At 41.9% G+C, this 23,218-nt stretch overlaps 1 protein-coding gene across 4 annotated transcripts in view; it reads right to left on the reverse strand.

Annotated features, from left to right (window-relative positions):
* LOC142743131 (mitogen-activated protein kinase 14) overlaps positions 1 to 23,218 on the reverse strand; it is a 196,142-nt gene that overhangs the window by 66,202 nt on the left and 106,722 nt on the right. For all 4 annotated transcript variants that reach the window (XM_075853549.1, XM_075853548.1, XM_075853551.1 and 1 more), the window contains one exon: positions 2,133 to 2,247. In XM_075853549.1, the coding sequence (XP_075709664.1) occupies positions 2,133 to 2,247 (115 nt within the window). The remainder of the gene's footprint in view (positions 1 to 2,132; positions 2,248 to 23,218) is intronic.

Consider the following 23,218-nt stretch of genomic DNA (forward strand, 5'->3'; position numbering starts at 1 on the left):
CAAAGAAACCTGGGCTCCATAACACCTAAGCAGTGCCACAGGATGATCGCCTCCATGCCACGCCACATTGATGCAGTAATTCATGCAAAAGGAGCCCCGACCAAGTATTGAGTGCATATATTGTACATACTTTTCAGTAGGCCTACATTTCGGTATTAAAAATCATTTTTGAAATTGGGCTTATATAATATTCTAATTTTCTGAGAGACTAATTTATGGGTTTTCATTAACGGTTAGCCATAATCATCAACATTAAAAGAATAAAATGCTGGAAATAGATCACTGTGTGTAATGAATCTATATAATATACGAGATTCACTTTTTGAATTGAATTACTGAAATAAATTAACTTTTTGATAATATTCTAATTCATTGAGAAGGACTAGTATAGTCAAATTTGTATTGGAAACCCCCATAAGTCAGCCAATTTAAAAAACGGTACACCTCAAAGTATTCGAAATGCTAATCAATATTTATTGCCCAGGTTCTGCAGTTTTTAGAAATATCCCACATGTGGCCCTGGTGTGCTACATGACTGAAATACTGGCCTCAGAAGCACCTAGAGGAATTTGGTGCCTCCTTTTTATTAGAATATATTTTAGGCACAATGTCAGGCTTGAAGAGGTCTTGTGGTGCCAAAACATGGGAAACACCAGCAAAGAGAGACTATTTTGGAAACTGCACCCCCCCCCCCCAAAAGGAATTTATCTAGGGGTATATTGAGCAATTTGACCCCACAGTTTTCTATGCTGAATGTATTGGAAGTAGGCCATGAAAACCAAAATGTAAATTTTTCTTCATTTCAATAAGGAATAAAGGAAAAAAGGCACCCCGAAATTTGTAAAGAAATTTCTCCCGAGTATGGCAATACCCCAAATGTTCTCATTAACTGCTCCTTGGACACCACGGCAGAGCTCAGAAAGGAAGGAGCACCATTTGGCTTTTGGAGCTCAAATTTTGAAGTAATTGTTTTTGGGTGCCAAGTCTCATTTGCAGAGCCCCTGAGGGACCAAAACTGTGTAAACACCCGAAAAGTGATTCGATTTGGAAAACTACACCACTTAAGGAATTAATCTATGGGTATAGTGAGCATTTTTACCCCACAGGTTTTTTGCTGAATTCATTTGAATTAGGCCGTGAAGATGAAAAACACTTTTTTCAAATAAAATGTAGTTGTTTTCAATTTCCACAAGGAAAACAGAAAAAGCTTGCTAACATTTGTTAAGCAATATCTCCAGAGTACAGCAATACCCCATTCATGGTTGTAAACTGCTGATTGGGCACATGGCAGGGCTCAGAAGGGAAGGCGCACAATTTGGCTTTTGGAGCACAAATTTTGCTGGAATTGTTTTTGGGTGCAATGTCGCATTTGCAAAGCCCCTGAAACAGTGAAAACCCCCCCAAAGTGACCCCATTTAGGAAACGACACATATCAAGGAATCTATTAATGGGTATAGCGAGCATTTAGACCCCACAGGTCTTTTGCAGAATGTATTGGAATTAGGCCCTGAAAATGAAAATCTAAATTTTTTTTCCACTAAATTGTGGAATTTTTTCATTTTTACAAGGGATAAAGGAGAAAAAGATCCCCAACATTTGTAATGAAACATACATAGTGCAGGGTATTAGAGCTGTCAGTCATACACTGACAGCAAGTCTATTAGGTCCAGACTTTGGGCCTAATAGACTTCCGTACTTGGCAGCCAGGTCGTCAGTTTAGGCCTCCGGTTGCCGTAGCAACTATCAGCAATCCCCGCAATCGTGTCATCGGGGTGCCGATGGAATATAAACCAACTAGATGATGCGGCCACAATTGACCACAGCATTTAAGGGGTTAATCGGCGGGGATCGGACCTGCGTCCGGTTCCTGCCGTTACAGCAGAGTGTCAGCTGTGATATACAGCTGACACCCGCTGCTATGGAGAAGGCTCAGCTTCTGAGCCTGCTCCATCACTGTCACGTATAGTTACTTGACAATACGCTAACCCCTTGGCGGCAACGACGTAACTGTACATGACATGTCGCCAAGGGGTTAATAGTATTTTCAATTTTCTAGCATGTTTACAAACTGATGTCAAGGTAGTAAGAATACAGGAGTATGCAATAAATTATTAACATGATTAATGTTGTACCTGTCTGGTTATAATGCATCCAGTTTAACATGATTTCCGGTGCCCGATACCACCTTGTGGCCACATACCCAGTCATCTCCTCATCTGTGTGTCGAGCCAAACCAAAGTCAAGAATCTACAAAAATAAGAAGAAACCCTGAGAAAATGTAGTAAAGATGAGACATTAAAAGTAAATTCCACATGCGTAGCGTTGAAAATAATTATACAGACCTTGAGCTATATATTGTTCTCTTTCCATCCAAAATTCTGCTGATTAAACCTGTATGCAGTTCCTCATTAAAGCCTCATGCATGCAAATGTGTGGATTATGGAACACAATAAAGAACTGTATTACGCACCATATTGTGGTTGGTATAGTTCAGCATTGTGTGTTTGTGTTGTGCTTTTAGAAGTAAATATAGGTCAATATACGGAATCTGATAGAATATACCGCAATTTTTTTTTCAATTTAAAACAGCTTCTCACGTTCATCAAATAGTATATCCTATCAAATGTTTATATAATAACAGAGGACATTAAGTTATCTAAATAAAGTTCAAGGTATGAGGGGGGGGGGGGAAGGCAGTGGATGAGTGAATTCAATACTCTCTTAATATAAAGAAACAATCACAATTTTGTATACTGCATCAAACATCAACAACAGTTATAAAAGCTAACCAAAATGCTCCACATATCAGTAATTGACAAGTCAAACCTCTGTTCTATTGTCTCACTATGGCCGATTTTTAAAGATCCCTTAAAGTTAAATAGGCATGTTTTCATCTGCATTGTCAGGTCTGACAAACTGAGAACTCTAGGGGCAACCAAAAGTATTACATGGATGCTAGCCTTGATATGTGCGTCCGAGTGCATAGCGTTATTTCGCTGTGTCAATGAGTGGAATAAGAAAGGCATGGGTGCTATTTGGAATGGATTATCCCACATTGGTTTAACACAGGCCAAGACATTCTTTAAAAAGTCTTGTACCCAAGTCTGCTGGGGTCATGGGAAACTTGGGGCATTCAGCAGATCTTTCAGGATGATCCACAGACGGAGGGGGGATTTAAAGTGTGAATTGATGCATGGATGAGCTTGAAATGCGTTTCTCTCCTTTTCTCACCTATTAAATGGTGCCTAACCAGTTGCCAGCTTCCATGAATCTAAGAGAGACCTTTCTTATCTTTCATTTTCTCTCCCAATATGAGGAAGTATTGTTGGCTCCAGCTAGTGAGCATTTATCTCTAGTATTGAGAAAAGGTATTAGAGATGGAGATCCTATTCAAAGCGTTTCCATTTAAAGAATCGGATGAGTTACTTCGGACCACTTTAATGAGATATCGTAGTGTGTCAAAGCAGAATGAACTCAGCTGAGAGTATTTTACGAATTGATGTTGAGATAATCCAAACTGCGACTTGAGTTCCTATTTTATATTTTTTTGCTTAATTAGGGGTAAGGTATCATGTATTATTTGTCTAAAGGGTATGGAATTCTGTTTGTTTCTAATTTTGGAATAATTTGCTCTGCCTGCTGGCTGGGAATTCTGTGTGTGACCAGATGAGTAGGTGCTTGGAGATATAGGTTTAACCCCTTCCCGCAAAATCACGTACAGTTACGTCATGGGAGATGGACTGTTCCCGCATCTTGACGTAACTGTACGTCATGGAGATGAAGCTGGCTTAGGAGCTGAGCCAGCGACATCACCGCTGGGTGACAGCTGTATGTTACAGCTGGCACCCTGAGGTATTGGCCAGGACCGGAGCTAGCCTCCGATCCGACCGATTAACCCCTCACATGCTGCGTTGAATAGCGATCGCAGCATGTGAGGAGTTTATAGCCACCGGCGCCCCAGCAACATGATCGATGGGTTGCCGGTGGCTGCAAAGGCGATCGGAGGGCTAATGCTTACCTCCCGGTCCGCCAGCAACGGAATCCTCCTATGCCCCGTCATCGGCGGGGCCCAGGAGGCTTCCGGTACCATCGACAAGATGGCGCCGGCTCAGCTTCCGGCTCAGAAGCTGAGCCGGCGTCATCAGCAGTGGGTGTCCGCTATATGTTACAGCGGACACCCCGATCTATCGCCAGGAACCGGAGCTAGCTCCGATTCCTGGCATTAACCCCTTCGATGCAACGATCCATTGTGATCGCTGCATCCTAGAGGTTTGCAGCAAATCGGCAGCCTTGCCACGCGATGGCAAGGCTGGCGACTGCTACCATGGCAACAGGAGCCCTAACAATGGACTCCTGTCTGCCATTACGTAAGCTGATTAGGCCCCGCCCAGAGGCGGAGCCTGATCGGCTTGCTGTCAGTGAACAACTGACAGTTCTAATACATTGCACTACATAGGTAGTGCAATGTATTAGAACATCAAACAAACTGTTGGACCTTCAAGTCCCCTAGTGGGACTAAAGAAAAGTGTAAAAAAAAGTGTCAAAAAAGTAAAAATAAAAGTTGTAAAAAATACAATAAAAGTTTCAAATAATAACACAAAACACAATCGCCCTTTTTCCCTTATCAAGTAATTTATTAATGAAAAAAATAATAAAGCCATACATATTTGGTATCGCTGCGACCGTAACGACCTGAACTATAAAAATATTATGTTATTTATTCCGCACAGTGAACGTCGTAAAAAAAATAACTAAAAAATACTGACATAATTGCTATTTTTTGGTCACTTTGTCTTCCAAAAATTGAAATAAAAAGTGATCAAAAAGTCGCATGTACCTAAAAATGGTACCTATAAAAACTATAACTCGTCTCGCTAAAAACAAGCCCTCATACAGCTCCGCCGACGAAAAATTTAAAACCGTTATGCCTCTCACAACTTGGCGACAGAAAAAATCCATTCTCTTTACAAAAGTTATTTTATTGTGCAAAAAGTTGTAAAACATAAAAAGTGCTATAAATTAGGTATCACCGGAATCGGACTGACCCGCAGAATAAAGGTAACATGTAATTTATAACACGTGGCGAACGCTGTATAAAAAGAACTAAAAAAATATGCCAGAATTGCTGTTTTTTGGTCACCTTGCCTCCCAAAAAAAAAAGGATAACAAGTGATCAAAAAGTCGCGTGTACCCCAAAATGGTACCAATAAAAACTACAGCTCGTCCCGCAAAAAAAAACAGCCCTCATACCACTACGTCTATGAAAAAATAAAATTAGTCAAGGCTCCAATAAGCCAGGAAATAAAAATATGCAGTTGTGCAGCCCGAGGGGAACATTTCTTCTGTTTCAAGTGGCGAATTATCAAGGCCCCTAAAATTAGGGATCCAGGAAGGGGAGGGCCCAAACATATCCGCTGGAAGTGAGGGCGCCCGTATTATACCAGGACAACACTTCCCAGCAAAATTCCCCAAACTTCAAAGGTGCCGAGTGCGGACCAAAAGGGGATAAGTAAAGACCATTTATTAGTGCGACACCGGCCTGTGCAGAAAGGATTGTGTCACAGCATAACACACATCTATGGATTATTTTATTGTTTTTTTTTTACCCCACTATACCACCTGACTATGCCCCTTATATACTCCGCCCGCCTTACATGTACCCCCACATTATAAACGGAAACACCAGTAAGACTCCAAACAAAACTACTACAAGCAAAATCCACGCTCCAAAAGCCAAATGGCTCTACCTCCCTTCTGAACCCTACAGTGTGCCCAAACAGCAGTTTACTTCCACATATATGGCATCGCCATACCCGGGAGAACCCTTTTAATAATTTTTGGGGTGTGTGTCTCCAGTGGCACAAGCTGGATATTGGCATATCTATTGAAAAACAATTTTCACTCTGCAACATCACGTGCACACCAATTTCTGCCAATCACCTGTGGGGTTAATATGCTCACTACACCCCTAGGTGAATACCTTGAGGGGTGTAGTTTCCAAAATGGGGTCACTTCTGGGGGGGATCCACTGTTTTGGTCCCACAGGGACTTTGCAAATGCGACATAGCGCCCAGAAACCAATCCAGCAAAATCTGTACTCCAAAAGCCAAATGGCGCTCCTTCCCTTCTGAGCCCTACTCTGTGCCTAAACAGCAGTTTATGACCACATATGTGGTACTGTCATACACAGGAGAAGTTGCTTTACAAGTGTTGTGGTGCTCTTTTACATTTATTTGTTGAGAATATGAAACATTTTCAGCTAAAACTACGTCTTATTGAAGAAAAAGGATTTTTTTTATTTTCACTGCCCAATTCTAATAAAATCTATGAAACACCTGTGGGGTCAAAATGCTCACTACACCCCTAGATGAACTCCTCAAGGGGTGTAGTTTTGTGAATGGAATCACTTTTGGGGAGTTTCCACTGTACTGACACCTTAGGAGCTTTGCAAAAGTGACATGGTGTCAAGAAACCAATCCAGCAAAATCTGTGCTCCAAAAGCCAAATGGCACTCCTTCTCTTCTGATCCTTGCCGTGTGCCCAAACAGCAGTTTATGACCACAAATGGGGTATTGCCGTACTCCAGAGAAGTTGCTTTACAAATGTTGGGGTTCTTTTATTCCTTTATTTGTTGAGAAAATGAAAAATGTTGAGCTAAAGCTACGTCTTATTGGAAAAAAAGGATTTTTTTTATCTTCACTGCCCAATTCTAATAAAATCTATGAAACCCCTGTGGGTTCAAAATGCTCACTACACCCCTAGATGAATTCTTCAAGGGGTGTAGTTTCCTAAATGGAGTCACTTTTTTGGTGTTTTCACTGTTTTGGTCCCTTAGGGGCTTTGCAAATGCGACGTGGTCTCCGCAAACCATTCCTGCTAAATTTGAGCTCCAAAAGCCAAATGGCGCTCTTTCCCTTCTAAGCTCCGCCGTGTGTCCAAAAAGTCGTTTATGACCACATGAGGGGTATTGTTTTACTCGGGAGAAATTGCTTTACAAAAGTAGTGGTGCATTTTCTCCTTTTAGTCCTTGTGGAAATTAGAAAAAATTAGCTAAACCTACATTTTCTTTGAAAGAATGTAGATTTTCATTTTCACGGCCTACTTCCAATAATTTCTGCAAAAAACCTGCAGGGTCAAAATGCTCACTATACCCCTAGATAATTTCCTCAAGGGGTATAGTTTCCAAAATGGTGTCACTTTTGGGGGATTTCCACTGTTTTGGTGCCGCAAGAGCCTTTCAGATCCGACATGGAGCCTAAAATATTTTCTAATAAAAAGGAGGCCCCAAAATCCTCTAGGTGTTCCTTTGCTTCTGAGGCCGGTGCTTCAGTCCATTACCGCACTAGGGCCACATGTGGGGTATTTCTAAAAACTGCAGAATCTGGGCAATAGATATTGAGTTGCGTTTCTCTGGTAAAACTTTCTGTGTTACAAAAAAAATAGATGAAAAATGAATTTCTGCAAAAAAAAAAAGAAATTTGAACATTTCACATCTAGTTTGCCTTAATTCCTGTGAAACATCTAAAGGGTTAAGAAACGTTCTAAATGCTGTTTTGAATACTTTGAGGGGTGAAGTTTTTAAAATGGGGTGACTTATGGAGGGTTTCTAATATATAAGGCCCTAAAATCCACTTCACATCTGAACTGGCCCCTGTAAAAATAGCCTTTTGAAATTTTCTTGAAAATGTGAGAAATTGCTGCTAAAGTTCTAAGCCTTGTGATGTCATAGAAAAATGAAAGGATGTTCAAAAAACGATGCCAATCTAAAGTAGACATATGGGTGATGTTAATTAGCAACAATTTTGTGTGGTATTACCATCTGTCTTACAAGCTGATACATATAAATTTAGAAAAATGCAAATTTTTGCAATTTTTCGCTACATTTTGGTGTTTTTCACAATTAAATACTTAATGTATCGAGCAAATTTTGCCAGTAACATAAAGTCCAATGTGTCACGAGAAAACAATCTCAGAATCGCTTGGATAGGTAAAAGCATTCCGGAGTTATTACCACATAAAGTGAAACATGTCAGATTTGAAAAAATTGGCTGTGTCCTGAAGGCCAAAACAGGCTGTGTCCTTAAGGGGTTAATGGATAAGAATGCTACGCGTTACGAGATAGGACCGATCTCTTCATACATACATGTTGCTGGAGGACCCAGCAGGGTTTAAATAGCTTAAAAAGACCGCCAAAAAGAACGTTGCTGGGGTCAAAGGTAAAAAAAAACAACAACTTTAATAACAAATGCAATTGAACAAATACCGAAAGTTGATGAGAACCATAGAGACTGTACACATGAACTTTATTACTGTTCTGCAGTGTATGTGGCTCAGTGTAGGAGAAACATGAGGGCTTTTGCCGTTGTGCTCGTGGAACTAAAAAAATAGAAAATTGAAAATTAAAAAATTCCGCCAGTATTACGGTCATTGACATTTCTAACCGTGTGATCAAAGATTAAAACTTCAAGGGCTTGGAATACTGTATACCATACTAACAGTTAAGGAATGTTCCAGAATATGTGTCTGCCGTTTACAGCGGGGATCGCAGGATGTGCGTCTCAGGTCGCTATGGAGATCGAGCGCTAACGCTCGGAAGCCAGGAAACGGGTTGGCGTCTCTGGTTGCTAAGGAGACGGGTTACCGCCTCTAACACAGTTTCAGGTGTCAAATGATGGTTTCAGTGACCTCATTGAGGCCCATAGGTTTGAGGGTGTCTAGTTTATAGATCCAGAAGATCTCCCTTTTACATAAATTCTCAAAATGGTTACTGAGGGAGGGGTCTATTTGTTCAATTGGAGTGATCAAAAAACAATTAAAATCTCCCTTATGTTCGGTAATGCAATGACGTGATATGCTGTGTTGCATAAATGGTTTCATACAGTTTGACCTATGTTTGTTGAGGCGACAGTGTAGGGGTTGTATTGTTCTACATACATACTTTTTTTTATAGGTGCAGCTAATTAGATAAATAACATTCCATGATTTACAGTTGAGGCGTTGTTTGATGGGGAAGGAAGTTCCTGTGGAATTTGATATGAAACTGGTAAGTTGGTGGGTAATGATGTTGCAACAAAGGCATTTTGTTACCCTACATTTGTAGCTCCCCAATGCTCCAATTTTATTCTCAGATGGTTTATGTTCATTCCAGTGTCGTACTCAGCTGGGTGCCAGTATGTTTTTTAGTGTGGGGGCAAGTTTGAAGGTTATTGTGAGTTTGTGAGGTATAATTGATTTAAGATATGGATCCAATTCAAGAATATGCCAGTGTCTCTTCAAAATCTCACAGATTTTTTTATGTGCTATGTTGTATGTGGTAATGAAATTGAGATTATGGTCAGTTGGCGTTGCGGTCTGAGTCGGGAAAGGGAATTTTTTAGGAGCTAAACAAGCTTCTTGGGATAGTTGGGAAGTTTTTTGAAAGCTTCTACTAGTAGTTGCTTGGGGTAGCCTTTTTCACAGAATCTGGATTTTAGAATTCTTGACTGAGTGACAAAATCTTTGTCTACAGTGCAATTTTTTCGGATTCTTTTATATTAACTGAATGGTATGTTCTTTATCCATTTTGAAAAATGTCCACTTTTGTAATTCAAATAGCTATTCGTCTACTTTTTTGAAGAAGGTTTTTGTTGTAAATTGGTGATTAGTGAATGAAATAAGATCCAAATATTCAATGGCTGTATCACTCAAATTGCTGGTGAAAGTGAGGCCCCACGAGTTATTGTTTAGGGATTCACAAAAGAGTATAGCTTTCTCCTTATCTCCTTTCCATTGAAAGACGAGGTAATCAATGTACCTCTTGTACATCAGTATATTTGGTTTAGCGAAGGGATGGTTCAAGATGTATGAATCTTCGAAATCCCCCATGAAAACATTGGCATAGCTGGGTGCCACACGGGTCCCCATAGCTGTACCTTTTACCTGGTGAAATAATAATAGTTTGAAAGTGAATATGTTATTGAGAATAAACTCCATGCTTTTTAAAAGGAAATTGGTTTGTAGGGGGTTCATGTATGGATCTTTTGTTAGAAATTTTCTTAGACTGGTTAGGCCTAAATGATGGTCGATGTTACTGTACAGGGCACTAACGTCTAAAGTAATAAAGATAATGTCAGTTGTGTGTTTAATCATTTTAAGTTCACTGATGAGTTGTGTGGAGTCTTTAACCCCTTAAGGACGCAGGCTTGTTTTGGCCTTAAGGCTCAGAGCCCATTTTTCAAATCTGACATATTTCACTTTATTTGGTAATAACATCGGAATGCTTAAACCTATCCAAGCGATTCTGAGATTGTTTTCTTGTGACACATTGGGCTTCATGTTCGTGGTCAAATTTGGTCGATATATTCAGTGTTTATTGGTGAAAAATTGCAAAATGTAGAGAAAATGTTGAAAAAATAGAATTTTTCAGAATTTAAATGCATCTGCTTGTAAAACAGACGGTTATACCACCCAAAATAGTTACTAGTTCACATTTCCCATTAGTCTACTTTAGATTGGCATCGTTTTTTGAGCATTCTTTTATTTTCCTTGGACGTTACAAGGCAATTTCTCATATTTTTAAGAAAATTTCAAAAGCCTTTTTTTAAGGTACCTGTTCAGTTCTGAAGTGGCTTTGAGGGGCCTATGTATTAGAAGCCCTGATAAAACACCCCATTTTAAAAACTAGACCCCTCAAAGTATTCAAAACAGCATTTAGAAAGTTTTTTAACCCTTCAGGCATTTCACAAGAATTAAAACAAAGTTGAGGTGACATTTGCAAATTACATTTTTCTTGCTGAATTAAAATTTTATTATATTTTTTCTCTGTGACACAGAAGGTTTTACCAGAGAAATACTACTAAATATGTATTGTCCAGATTCTGCAGTTTTTAGAAATGTCCCACATGTGTCTCTAGTGTGCTCGTGGACTAAAACACAAGCCCCAGAAGCAAAGAAGGACCTAGTGCATTTTGAGGCCTCTTTTTTATTAGAATATATTTTAGGCAGCATGCCAGGTTTGAAGAGGTGTTGAGGTGCCAAAACAGTAGGAATCCCCCAATAGTGACCCCATTTTGGAAACTGCACCCCTCAAGGAATTAATTTATGGTTGTTGTTACCATTTTGACAGCAGTTTTTTCACAACACCTATTTGAATTGGGCTGTGAAATTAAAAAAATGTCATTTTTTCCAATAAGATGTCATTTGTGATCAAAATTTCTTATTTTCACAGGGAACAAAATACCCCATTTTGTTGCCCAATTTGTCCTTAGTGCGGCAATACCCCATTTGTGGTGATAAACTGCCGTTTGGGCCCATGGGAGGGCTCAGAAGGAAAGGAGCGATATGTGTTTGTTGGAGTCCAGATTTTGCTGGATTGGTTTTCGGGTGCCATGTCGCATTTGCAGAGCCCCACAGGTATCAAAGCAATGGAAACCCACCAGAAGTGACCCCATTTTGGAAACTACACCCCTCAAGGAATTCATTTATGGGTGATGTGACCATTTTGACCCCATAGTTTTTTCACTGAACTTATTTGAATTGGGCTGGGAATTAAAACAAAATTATTTTTTTCCAATAATATGTAGTTTTGGCTGAAAAGTTCTTATTTTCACAAGAAATAAAATACCCCATTCTGTTGCGCAATTTGTCCAGAGTGCAGCAATACCCCACTTGGGGTGATAAACTGCCGTTTGGGCCCATGGGAGGGCTCAGAACGAAAGGACCACCATTTGGCCTACTGGGGATTTTCTGGTGCGAAGTCATGTATGCAGAAGCCCCTGAGGTACCAGTACAGTTGAAACCCGCAAGAAGTGACCCCGTTTTAAAAACTACACCCTTGAGGCATTCATCTAGAGGTTTAGTGAGCATTTTGACCGGAGACATACACCCCATAAACTGTAGTGTTGGTTCTCACGGGTACGGCAATACCCTCAATGTGGCAGTTATCAGCTGCCTGGGTACACAGAAGGGCTCAGAAGGAAAAGATGAGGGGGATAAGCTGTGCGGAGTGCATCAGGATAAGTAAAATTGGGGTAAATTATAAACCAAGGGATGTATGATAAATTTTAAAACACTTTCATACAGAGTTCTGGTTTATCGGGACACGCGTCACATTGATATATTGTGTCCTCCCTTATCCCCCTCTTATAGCAGACTTTGCACCTGTTTTGACTTTTTCCCTTCTTGCCAGTTTGGGGAACTTCTCCTGGAAAGTGTGGCCCTGGTACGATGTGTGTGGCCCCGCTTCCTGAAGTACTGGGTGCCTCCCCCCCTTCCTGGTCCCTAAAGATTAGGTTCTTGATAACCACCTCTTGAAATTCCAGGAAAGTTCCCCTCTGGTCTGTACATCGACATAGCACGTACACATTGTACAATGCCATCTGTATGATGTGCCTGGCCAGCTTCTTATACCACACCGCATGGCGCTGTAGGGCTTCAGGACTTGATCTGACAAGTCCACCCCTCCCATGTACCTATTGTAGTCCAGGATGCAGTCTGGTTTGGGGGTCTCTGTACTGGTACCTTCTACTGGTACATGGGTACTGGTGTGGCATCTCTCTTGTCTTGTACTTGACACACAATATGTTGCTGCTAGAATGTGCCCTGCTCTCACCCCTTCTGAGTGTTTGCCCAAGCAGAGTCTTAGGGAGGCCTTTCAGATTTCTTCTAGCAGTGTCGCATGCCGCAGGACTTCTGGAAGCGAGGCAGTTGAAGAGTGGGACGCTGGTATAAAAATTATCCAGGTAGAGGTGGTAACCCTGGTCCAGCAGTGGGTGCACCAAATCCCACACAATTTTTGTATTAACTCCCAGTAAGGGGGGGGGGGGGGGCATTATGGGGATTGACTACTGGTGTCCTTCCCTTTATATATCCTAAATTTGTAGGTATACCCTGATTAACTCTCACACAGCTTATACATCTTCACGCCATACCTTGCCTTCTTACCCGGCAGGTACTCGCGGAATTGAACCCTCCCTTTAAAATCTACCAAGGACTCATCAACAGAAATACACTTCTCGGGGGTGTATGCTTGGGAAAACCGGGCACTGAAACGGTCTAATAGGGCTCTCCGTTTATACAAACTGTCAAAACTGGGGTCATCTCGGTGTGGGCACGGCTCATTATCAGCATAATGTAAGAAGCGAAGTATTGCCTCATTTTTTTTTTTTTTTAGGTTCCAGTTCAGTTCTGAAGTTGCTTTGAGGGGCCTATATACAAGACACCCCTATGAAACACCCCATTTTAGAAACTAGACCCCTCAAAGTATTCACAACAGCATTTAGAACGTTTATGAACCCTTTAGGTGTTTCACGGGAATTTAGAGCAAAGTAGAGGTGAAATTAAAAAAAAAAATTTTGTCAGAAAATCCTCTTTATACCATTTTTTTTATAACACAAAAGGTTTTACCAGAGAAACGCAACTCAATACTAATTGCCCAGATTCTGTAGTTTTGAGAAATATCCCACATGTGGCCCTAGTGCAGTAATGGACTGAAGCACCGGCCTCCGAAGCAAATGAGGACCTAGTGGATTTTGAGCCCTCCTTTTTATTAGGCACCATGTCCGGTTTGAAGAGGTCTTGTGGTGCCAAAACAGTGGAAAACCCCCAAAAGTGACCCCATTTTGGAAACTAGACCCCTTGAGGAATTAATTGCAGTTTTCTTGGGGTGGATGCGACTTTCTGATCAGTTTTTATTCTTTTTTTAAGTGGCGTGGTGACTAAAAAACAGCAATTCTACTATTGTTTTTTATAGCGTTCACCGTGCGCTATAAATGACATTCACTTTATTCTGCGGCGCGATACGATTACGGCGATACCATATGTTTATAGTTTTTTTTAAAATTTTTTTTTAATGCCCACTGTATGAAACACCTGTGGGGTCAACATGCTCACTATACCTCTTTCCTTGAGGGGTGTAGTTTCACAAATGTGGTAATTTGTTGAGGGTTTTCACTGTACTTGTACCTCAGGAGCTCTTCAAATCAGTCATGGCACCTGAGAACTATTCCAGCAAAATCTGCCCTCCAAAAGTCAAATGGCGCTCCTTCCCTGCTGATCCCTGCTGTGTGTCCAAACAGCAGTTTATGGCCACATATGGGGAATTTCCATACTCTGGAGAAGTTGCTTTACAAAATGTTGGGTTGCTTTTTCTCCTTTATTATTTGAAAAAATGAATAGTTTTAAGCTAAAGCTACATCTTTTTGGGAATTTTTTTTAATTTATTTTTTTATTTTCACTGGCCAATTCTAATGAAATCTATGAAACACCTTTGGGGTCAAAATGCTCACTACACCCCTAGTTGAATTCCTCAAGGGGTGTAGTTTCCCAAATTGTGTCACTTTGGGGGATTTCCACTGTACTGGTACCTTAGGGGCTTTACAAATGCAACATGGTATTAAGAAATCAATCCAGCGAAATCTGCACTCCAAAAGCCAAATGGCGTTCTTCCCTTCTGAGCCCTGCCGTGTGGCCAAACAGCAATTTATGACCACATATGGGGTATTTCCATACTCTGGAGAAGTTGCATTACAAATGTTGGGGTGCTTTTAATCCTTTGTTGAGAAAATGACACATTTTGAGCTAAAGCTACATCTTATTGTAAAATATAATTTTTAATTTTCACTGCCCAATTCTAAAACTCTATGAAACAACTGTGAGCTTAAAATGCTCACTACACCTCTAGATGAATTCCTTGTTGGGTGTAGTTTCCAAAACGGGGCCTTTTTTGGTATGTTTCCTTTGTTTAGGCACCGCAAGACCTCTTCTAACCTGACATGGTGCCTAAAATATAAATCGAAGAAGTAGGCCATAAAATCCATTAGGTGCTCCGTTTGACTGTGTTTCAGTCCAGTAGCACACTGGGGCCACATGTGGGATATTTCTAAAAACTGTAGATTCAGGGCAATAAATATTCAGCTGTGTTTCTTTGGTAAAACCTTCAGTGTTACAGGAAGAAAAATCGATTAAATTAAATTTTTGCAAAAAAAAAAAAAAAAAAAAAAAAAAAAAAAAAAAATCACATTTGCAAATATCCCTTGCACTTTGATTTTATTCCTGTGAAATGCCTAAAGGATTAAGAAACTTTCTAAAAGCGTTTTTGAATACTTTGAGGGGTGCAGTTTAAATGGGGAGATTTATGGGTGTTTCTAATATATGGGTCGTTCAAAGTCACTAAAGAACTGAACTGCTCCCTAAAATAAAAAAAAATAAGCTTTTGACATTTTCTTGAAATTTTGAGAAATTGCTGCTAAATCTTCTAATCCTTGTAACATCCTAGAGAAATAAAAGGAAGTTCAAAAAACAATGGTAACAAAGTAGACATATGGGAAATGTTAATTAGTATCTATTTTGCGTGGTATAACTATCTGCCTTACAAGCAAATACATTTAAATTTAGAAAAAACGCAAATTTTTGCAAATTCTCTAAATTTTGGTGTTTTTCCACAAATAAGGAATTCATTTATTGACCAAAATTTACCTCTCACAAAGTCCACAAGAAAAAAAAGTCTCAGAATCGCTTGGATTGGGGAAAGCATTCCAAAGTTATTACAACAAAGTGATAAGTCAGATTTTTAAAAAGTGGGCTCTGTCATTTAGTCCAAAAATGGCTGCAGCGGGACGCGGTTTAACACAGATGAGCTTTACAAAGCTCGCCTAAAAAGGGCCTAAGGTGTATCACCACTATCTTTGCCTCATTCATAGAAGGGTATAGTCGACCATTAGCAAAGTCAGTTATATAAAGCCAACAACTGGGGTGCCAGGATACTTTGATACTTCTTGTATATATCTGGTAGCCGTCTGTCCGGGCCCGGAGCCTTGCCAGAAGGCAAAAATTTAAAAGCTAGTGTTATTTTGTCAATAGTGATAGAAGAGTCTAACAGACATGTGTTCCTGAGAGAGTCTAGGGCAAGAACGCGGTTTGAATATACTTCTTGATGTTACCTAGAGACTTATTATACAGCTCTGTTATGGCCTAATATGGCACTATTATAAAGGCCAATTATCAGGCAAACGAGCGTTCACAGAACGCTCGATCCAAATCATTGCCCTGTGTAAACAGGGCAATGATCAGCTGACGAACTAGCAAACGCTCATTCATCGGCTAATCGTAGTTCCTGCAGCAGAAAATATTATCATTGTCAGTAGCACATCTCCTGTAAACAGGGAAACATGCTGCCGACATGATAGAAATGTATAAAATGAGCGCTCGTCCCCATACATTACTGATAATAGCTTCTTGTGAAAGGAGCAACTGAGCACCGATCAATGAGCGATCTCGTTGATTGGCACTTGTTGTTACGATCAATATCGGCCGGTGTACAAAGACCCATAGAATTAAGGAGTAGAGGAATAAAAACGTTTAGAAAGCAGCAGATCGATATCGAAGCAACCGAGGTGAAGAGATTACCCATATGATCATGAGCCGATAAAATAGACGGAGGGTAGTTAGAGGAGATAGCCAAATAGGCTAATAATTAACTTGCCTGTTTGCCAATTTCAAAAAACCTGTTTGCAGAAGAACATTTTCTGTTCACTCTTGATACAGCAATTGGTTAGAAGACCTCTGTTGACACCTCCAATTATTTAGGTTACGATCTGTAGGGCCAGAGACACACAGTCTCTCAGCTCAGTAAAACCGTCAGCCTCTCTCGAGGAGCGTTTCACAGAGGAGACAGAGAAACGTAGGTAACCTCTAAGGTACGTCTTAGTTACATCCAAAGTCCGTACATCCTCCTCAGGAAAAGGATTAACAGAGGCAGCTCTAGATGAGTAAACCGTTCGGGGGCCTGGGAACTATGACAACCAGAAGGGGTAATATCTCCAGCTGCGAGACAATGAGGGCAAATTAATATCCATGGTCAGTAGCATTGCAGAGTGGTCTCAACTGCTCCTTGGTAGATATTGCATATTAGTCACATGTAATAAAGTACGGTTAGAGCAAAAAATATTGTCTATCCGGGAAAGAGATCTGTGAGAGAGTAGCAGGAATACATATTGTTAGTAGAATAGATATTGCACTAAATAGATGTCTCTAGGCAACCACAATACTTAACCAGCACAGTATTCCCCCCCTACCCCAGAACCAGTGCCCCCGGATAACCTATCAATATTAGGATCTGAGGCCATATTAAAATTGCCCGCACAGGGAATTAAATAAACTGTCTGGCGCAAGCAGAAGAGCTCATATCAGCTGGGGGGGGGGGGGAATGTAAACAGAGCAATACAATCTTACAAGCATCTATAGTGCTGGCTAGGAATACATAGCGGCCTCCAAGGTCTCACCAGACCTCAGTAACTTAAAAATGTAAGGTATTACGAATCAGAAGTGCCACACCTCTAGAGTAGCTGGTATGGTGGAAGTGATGCATTAAGGCAACCCAGCTCTTCCAAAAAGCACCAGATCGTTGTGGGTGATTATGTGTCTCTAGAAGACATAGAACGTCTGATGAGTGATTTTAGACAAATGAGAACACCAAGTTACCCTTAAGCGGGTTATTCATGCCCCAGACATTCCAAACACAAATTGAAAAGGTTTTGAGCGGCATGAAAAGTTAGTAACAAATGGTCTACAGGAGTTGACATCTTAGAAAGAGGCAGGTCAGACCCAGAACATCTCATATAGGCAAAGCATGCGAGATTACACTTAGGTATACTGACCAAAAATACATAATAGTAAAGTGATGCAAAGGCAACGCTGCATATCAAAAAAATAAAGTCCAACATGGAGAAATCCCCAACCACCCAAACCTACCCTACCCCACCCCACCTAAACTAGAGCCCCAAACGTGTAGGTTTTAATCCTTAACTAAAATCGGAGAGCTAACTATTTGTAGAAAGAGGGCAGCAGTGCCATCTCCACACAGACCATTCGTATAGGTAAATACTTAGGTGCCTTCAAAAAGGTCATACGCCATGGGGAGTCATGAGAGCGAAAGCCCTATATACAGATAACCAACACTCAACTGGGAATTATGTAGACAGGAACTAGGGCTCCCACAAATAAAGACAGTCACTCACCAAACACATGGGCAGAATTCAGAAATATAGCGGGGTCATTCCATCAGGGAACATGTATTCAGGGCCTACAGTCTGAGCACCCAGGTAAGCCATCCCAACCAGGTTGATGTATCAAATGGGGTTTCAAAAAAGTGGACTTTGCCATCCCAAAGCACCCGCAGCCTAGCAGGGAAAACCATATCATAGACAATGCCTGTGTCACAGAGGTGCCGCTTGATAATGGTGATGGATAATCGCTTCTTTTAAAGGCTCCATGAGATCACGGAAAAGGAGAGGAAATATAAACAAACATTGTCCTGCATAATATCCCCTTTCTTTTGGGATAGGGCAAGAATTCTATTCCAGTCTTTAAAAAGTAAGGATCCCTGGGGGGCGTGGCTTCAGCATGAGCGGGACAGGACGCACACTAGTGAGGCTGCAGAGCCATTTCCTTTTAATCCACTTCTCAGAAACCTCAGACAGCGGGCAAACTCACCTCACACTGTTCCTCATCCGCTGTTGCACATTTAGAGACCCTGGAAGCGGAAATCGTCCATTCGGAGGGTCGGGACTACTGAACAGGCCGGATCCCCAGGCTCAATTATGGAGCGGTGCGGACCGCGGATCACGACGAGGGGCTCAAGGAGGAGGCTGCTACTAAAGGATCCCTGACAGGGATATAATCATCTTCCACGCTGATTATTACTACTGCGTGCTCCCAATGGGGGAATTGTTCAGATTCCGGCTTGTTATACGGCAACTAGGAACTTTATGACTTGAAGCGTGATGGTGTGAGTTGTTCTTGCTGCAGTTTCCTGACTGCTGCCGCTCAGTCCTACAAAGCCTCATAGATGAATCTGTGATGTACATGTCCCGCTGACCAAGTCAGACTACCTCTCGTGACTTCAATATACTGTTAATTCCTGCTAACCGCTAAGATTTCAACGTACCAATTTCGACGGCGCAAAACCATCACGCCAATCATCATGCCAAAACCTCCTCCAGCTACAACAGTTGCCAAACTTAAAGGCATTGCTGGAGACCCTCCTGACAAAGGCGCGAGCACATCTCCTACCCAGCAACCCGAGGCTACCCTACTTCCCAGCCATACCATGGACACTGAGCCAACTTTGAGACAAATGTCTGAACTTTTGGCGGCCATAGCTACTAGCAATACTTCCCTTATGCGCAAAATTTATGAAGTTAAAGTGGACCTGGGTTTGCTGCGACAAGATCTTCATAATGTGCGTGATAGAGTCAGGGAAGCCGAAACTCATATTTCATCGTTGGAGGATACTGTGGCGCCAATACCAGACAGAATGTCTGCTCTGGAACGGAAAGAAGATCTCTGGCATCAAAAATGTGATGATATGGAGAATAGACTTCGCCGGAGTAACCTTAGGATCTTGGGCTTTCTGGAACGTGCTGAAGGAACGAATCCGGCTGAATTTCTGGAGACATGGCTTAAAAACACCTTCCTGGAGGCTTCGTTTTCCTAGGTATTTGCGGTGGAAAGGACACATCAGGTGCCAGCCCGGAGCCCACCACCTGGAGCTCCACCCCGACCGTTACTGGCCAGGATGCTCTGCGGAACTGCAGAAGACGAGAGTGACTTTCGTATCTGTCAAGAGGAAATTGGGTGCTGTTCACGTTCCATATTCCATGGCCTATCCTGCACGTCTTCGAGTGGTGGATTGAGATAAGGTTTTGTTTTTTCAGGATCCGGCTGAAGCGGAAGATTAGATTACACGTCGTCCCCTTAATGGAGAGCAGTGAACTGGTAACATATTCTTGCATTGCTGCTATGACTGTCCATGTTTCACTTATACACTTCAAACTGTTCTACACCTTTCAATCTAACATGTTTTTACTTTTGGTATTACTTCTTAGGCCCCATGCACACGACCGTGCCCGCAATCACGGCCCGCGATTGCGGGCACGGCCGGCCGCTGACTGACAGCCGCATTTTCGGGCCGTGCTCCCATACAAAGTATGGGAGCACGGCCCGCAAAATGCGAAAGAACGGACATGTTCCATAATTCCCGGAACATTTCCACGGCACTGACACCCTTCCGTAGTGCTACGGAAAGGTGTCAGTGTTCAATGAAAGTGAATGGCTCCATTTTTGCGGACCGCAATTCCAGTCCGCAAAAACGGAGGTTTTTTGCTGTCGTGTGCATGGGGCCTTAATCTCAGGATGGACGGTTTCCTTCAGATGACCGGTTATTCTCACATCGTTGTTCGAATGTTAGATATGCTCCATTTGTATGCTATAATGGCTACCTAGCAAATGTACTACCTGATCACTGAATCCGTGCTGCCTCTACTGATGCTATTTATGTTCAGGAAATTATATTATTACAGGAGTGTTGCAGCTGTGATTCAATAACTAATGTGACTGTCATTTATATGATCATAATTACTGTGCATATAACATTATTTGTTTCTAGGCTGCGACACACTGTTGGATAGTTGGCTTGCGGGTGTGTATTACGAGTATATGTTACACAATACCAAATAAGTCTACAGAGTTGTAGAGACACGACCACTAATATAAATAAATATATATATATATATCAAAAAACAGGCAGCACTCAAAAAGTTGTAGCAAAATTAGAAAAGGTGCTTTATGCCATCAATCCAATACAGCAACGTTTCAGCTCTTCAATAGAGCCTTTTTCAAGCTCTATTGAAGAGCTGATACGTTGCTGTATTGGATTGATGGAATAAAGCACCTTTTCTAATTTTGCTACAACTTTTTGAGTGCTGCCTGTTTTTTTAAATATACATACCTCGGGAGACTGTGGCCGTATCCCTGGCGGGCTTGCACCCTCATTTTTATGAGACCTGGACTGTGCGGTTGACATTATACACAACATTTTTGTATTTAGCCAGTAATATTAGTCACGAGAGAATTGTCATTTACTTGTGAGACAACCAACATCTGTCTTTTTCGGCTCACGAGTTACCCCTGTAATTTTCCACCTACTACTTTTTTTAATTATATGTTATCTTTTTATTCAATGGTTAGGCTGTTTGCTGGATCTGCGTTCCGCTGCACATGTGATATGCTGTTACGCACTTGTACTTCTCGGGAGTTGCTGGAGAGCACTTGGGTAGATACCCCGGTTCAAATGTGGATAATGTCTTCTGTGCACCTGCTGAGATGTATAGGTGGGGGGGGGGGGGGGTGCGTGGCCCTCTTGGTCCTGATAAGTATAAAGTCTTTTTGCTTGGATGGCTACTTTAAAATTTATAAACTGGAATATTAGGCGTATGGGTAGGACTGAGAAAAGAATTGCTGTATTATCCCACATCAGACACTTCTCACCACATATCGTCTGCCTGCAAGAGACTCATATGACACCGAACACAGTTAGTTTTCTTAATAAACCCTGGGTGCAATAGTCTAGACATTCTACTCACACTTCATTCTCCAGGGGAGTGTCACTACTTAGCCATAAAAGCTTGAGATGGGAGATGACACAGGTTTCTATTGACCATGATGGGCGGTATATATTTGTACACGCCTACATTAATTGCTCATCATATGTCATACTAGGTTTATACATACCCACAGCATCAGGCATGTCTACACTGCACCAAACTGCACTCTTTCCGGTCCAATTCCCTGATGCCCGGGTGGTGTGCATGGGAGTTTGCAACTTGGTGCTGGACCCAGTGATGGATAGGTTACAGGCGTTGCAGCGTGTAAATGCTGCCCCTCCTGAATCCACGGCTTTACAGAAATTCCTAGATGAAGTGGGGTGGGTAGGCTTATGGAGGATCAGGTATGTTTCTGAGAGGCAATACTCCTGTTATACACCGGGGAGGTGAGCTTTGTCACGTATAGACTATATTTTTGGCACACCATCGGTCTCTGTGGCAGATGTACGTGATGCTGTTAGAGGATTATCAGATCATACCCCTTATGCTTAGAAATACAAAACCCAGGTGCAGATTGTAGATCTGGGTGGAGAGTACACCCCTTTTGGCTTACCTTCATAGGGGATCAGGATAGGATACCTGACCAGTTGTACGTTTTTATAGGCTGTAATTAGAGATGAGCGAACTTATGAGAAGTTCGGTTGGTTCGCCGAATTTCACGAAAAAGTTCGATTCAGACCGAACTAGTTCTGACCGAACCTGTAATTTCCGTGCGCCGAGCATGGTACTGTCCAGGGTGCTGAAAGAGTTAATGGGCTGCACTAACTCTTTCAGCAACCTTGACATTACCATGCTCGGCACGCAGAAAATACAATTTTAATGTAATAAAAAAAAATAAAATACGTTCATACTTACATTCCTCCTGTCCGGCCTCCAGCGATGACGTTTCATTCATGTCGCCGCTGCAGCCAATCACAGGCTGTAGTGGCGGTCACGCACGTCAGGATGACGTCAGAAGGCCAACCTCCAGGGATGACGCTTCACCCCACGTGACCGCCTCTGCAGCCAATCACAGGCTGCAGCGGCCTCTGCAGCCAATCACAGGCTGCAGCGGCCTCTGCAGCCAATCACAGGCTGCCGCGTCAGAAAAGAAGGTCGGACTGGAGGAAGAAGAGGGATTCGTCACCAAGACAACGACCGGGTCCCTATGAAATGCTTTTTATTTTATTTTTAATCAGCAGCCTCTTTTCTCTATCAGTGATTGATAGAGACAAGTGGCTGCCGATTAGTATAATATTTTTGTAATGTTTTTTCTGCCCGCCCGGGTTTGGTCAAAACGTGTTCGGCCGAACCCGGTGAAGTTCGGATTCGCTGCGAACCGAACTTTTCGCGATGTTCGGACCGAAACCGGGTTCGGTTGTCCCGGTTCGCTCATCTCTAGCTGTAATATTGGTACAGCCAACTCCCTTATTGTGTGGGAAACACTGAAGGCTTACCTTCGTGGATGCCTTAAAGAGGGTCTGTCACCACATTATAAGTGCCCTATCTTCTACATAATGTGATCGGCGCTGTAATGTAGATTACAGCAGTTTTTTTTATTTAGAAAAACAATTAATTTTGACCAAGTTATGACCTATTTTAGATCTCTACAAGAGGGGGGCTGTGCGGCACGATCTACAAGAGGGGGGCTGTGCGGCACGATCTACAAGAGGGGGGCTGTGCGGCACGATCTACAAGAGGGGGGCTGTGCGGCACGATCTACAAGAGGGGGGCTGTGCGGCGCGATCTACAAGAGGGGGGCTGTGCGGCACGATCTACAAGAGGGGGGCTGTGCGGCACGATCTACAAGAGGGGGGCTG

The sequence above is a fragment of the Rhinoderma darwinii genome, chromosome 2, assembly GCF_050947455.1.
Source record: "Rhinoderma darwinii isolate aRhiDar2 chromosome 2, aRhiDar2.hap1, whole genome shotgun sequence".
Lineage (NCBI taxonomy): Eukaryota > Metazoa > Chordata > Amphibia > Anura > Rhinodermatidae > Rhinoderma > Rhinoderma darwinii.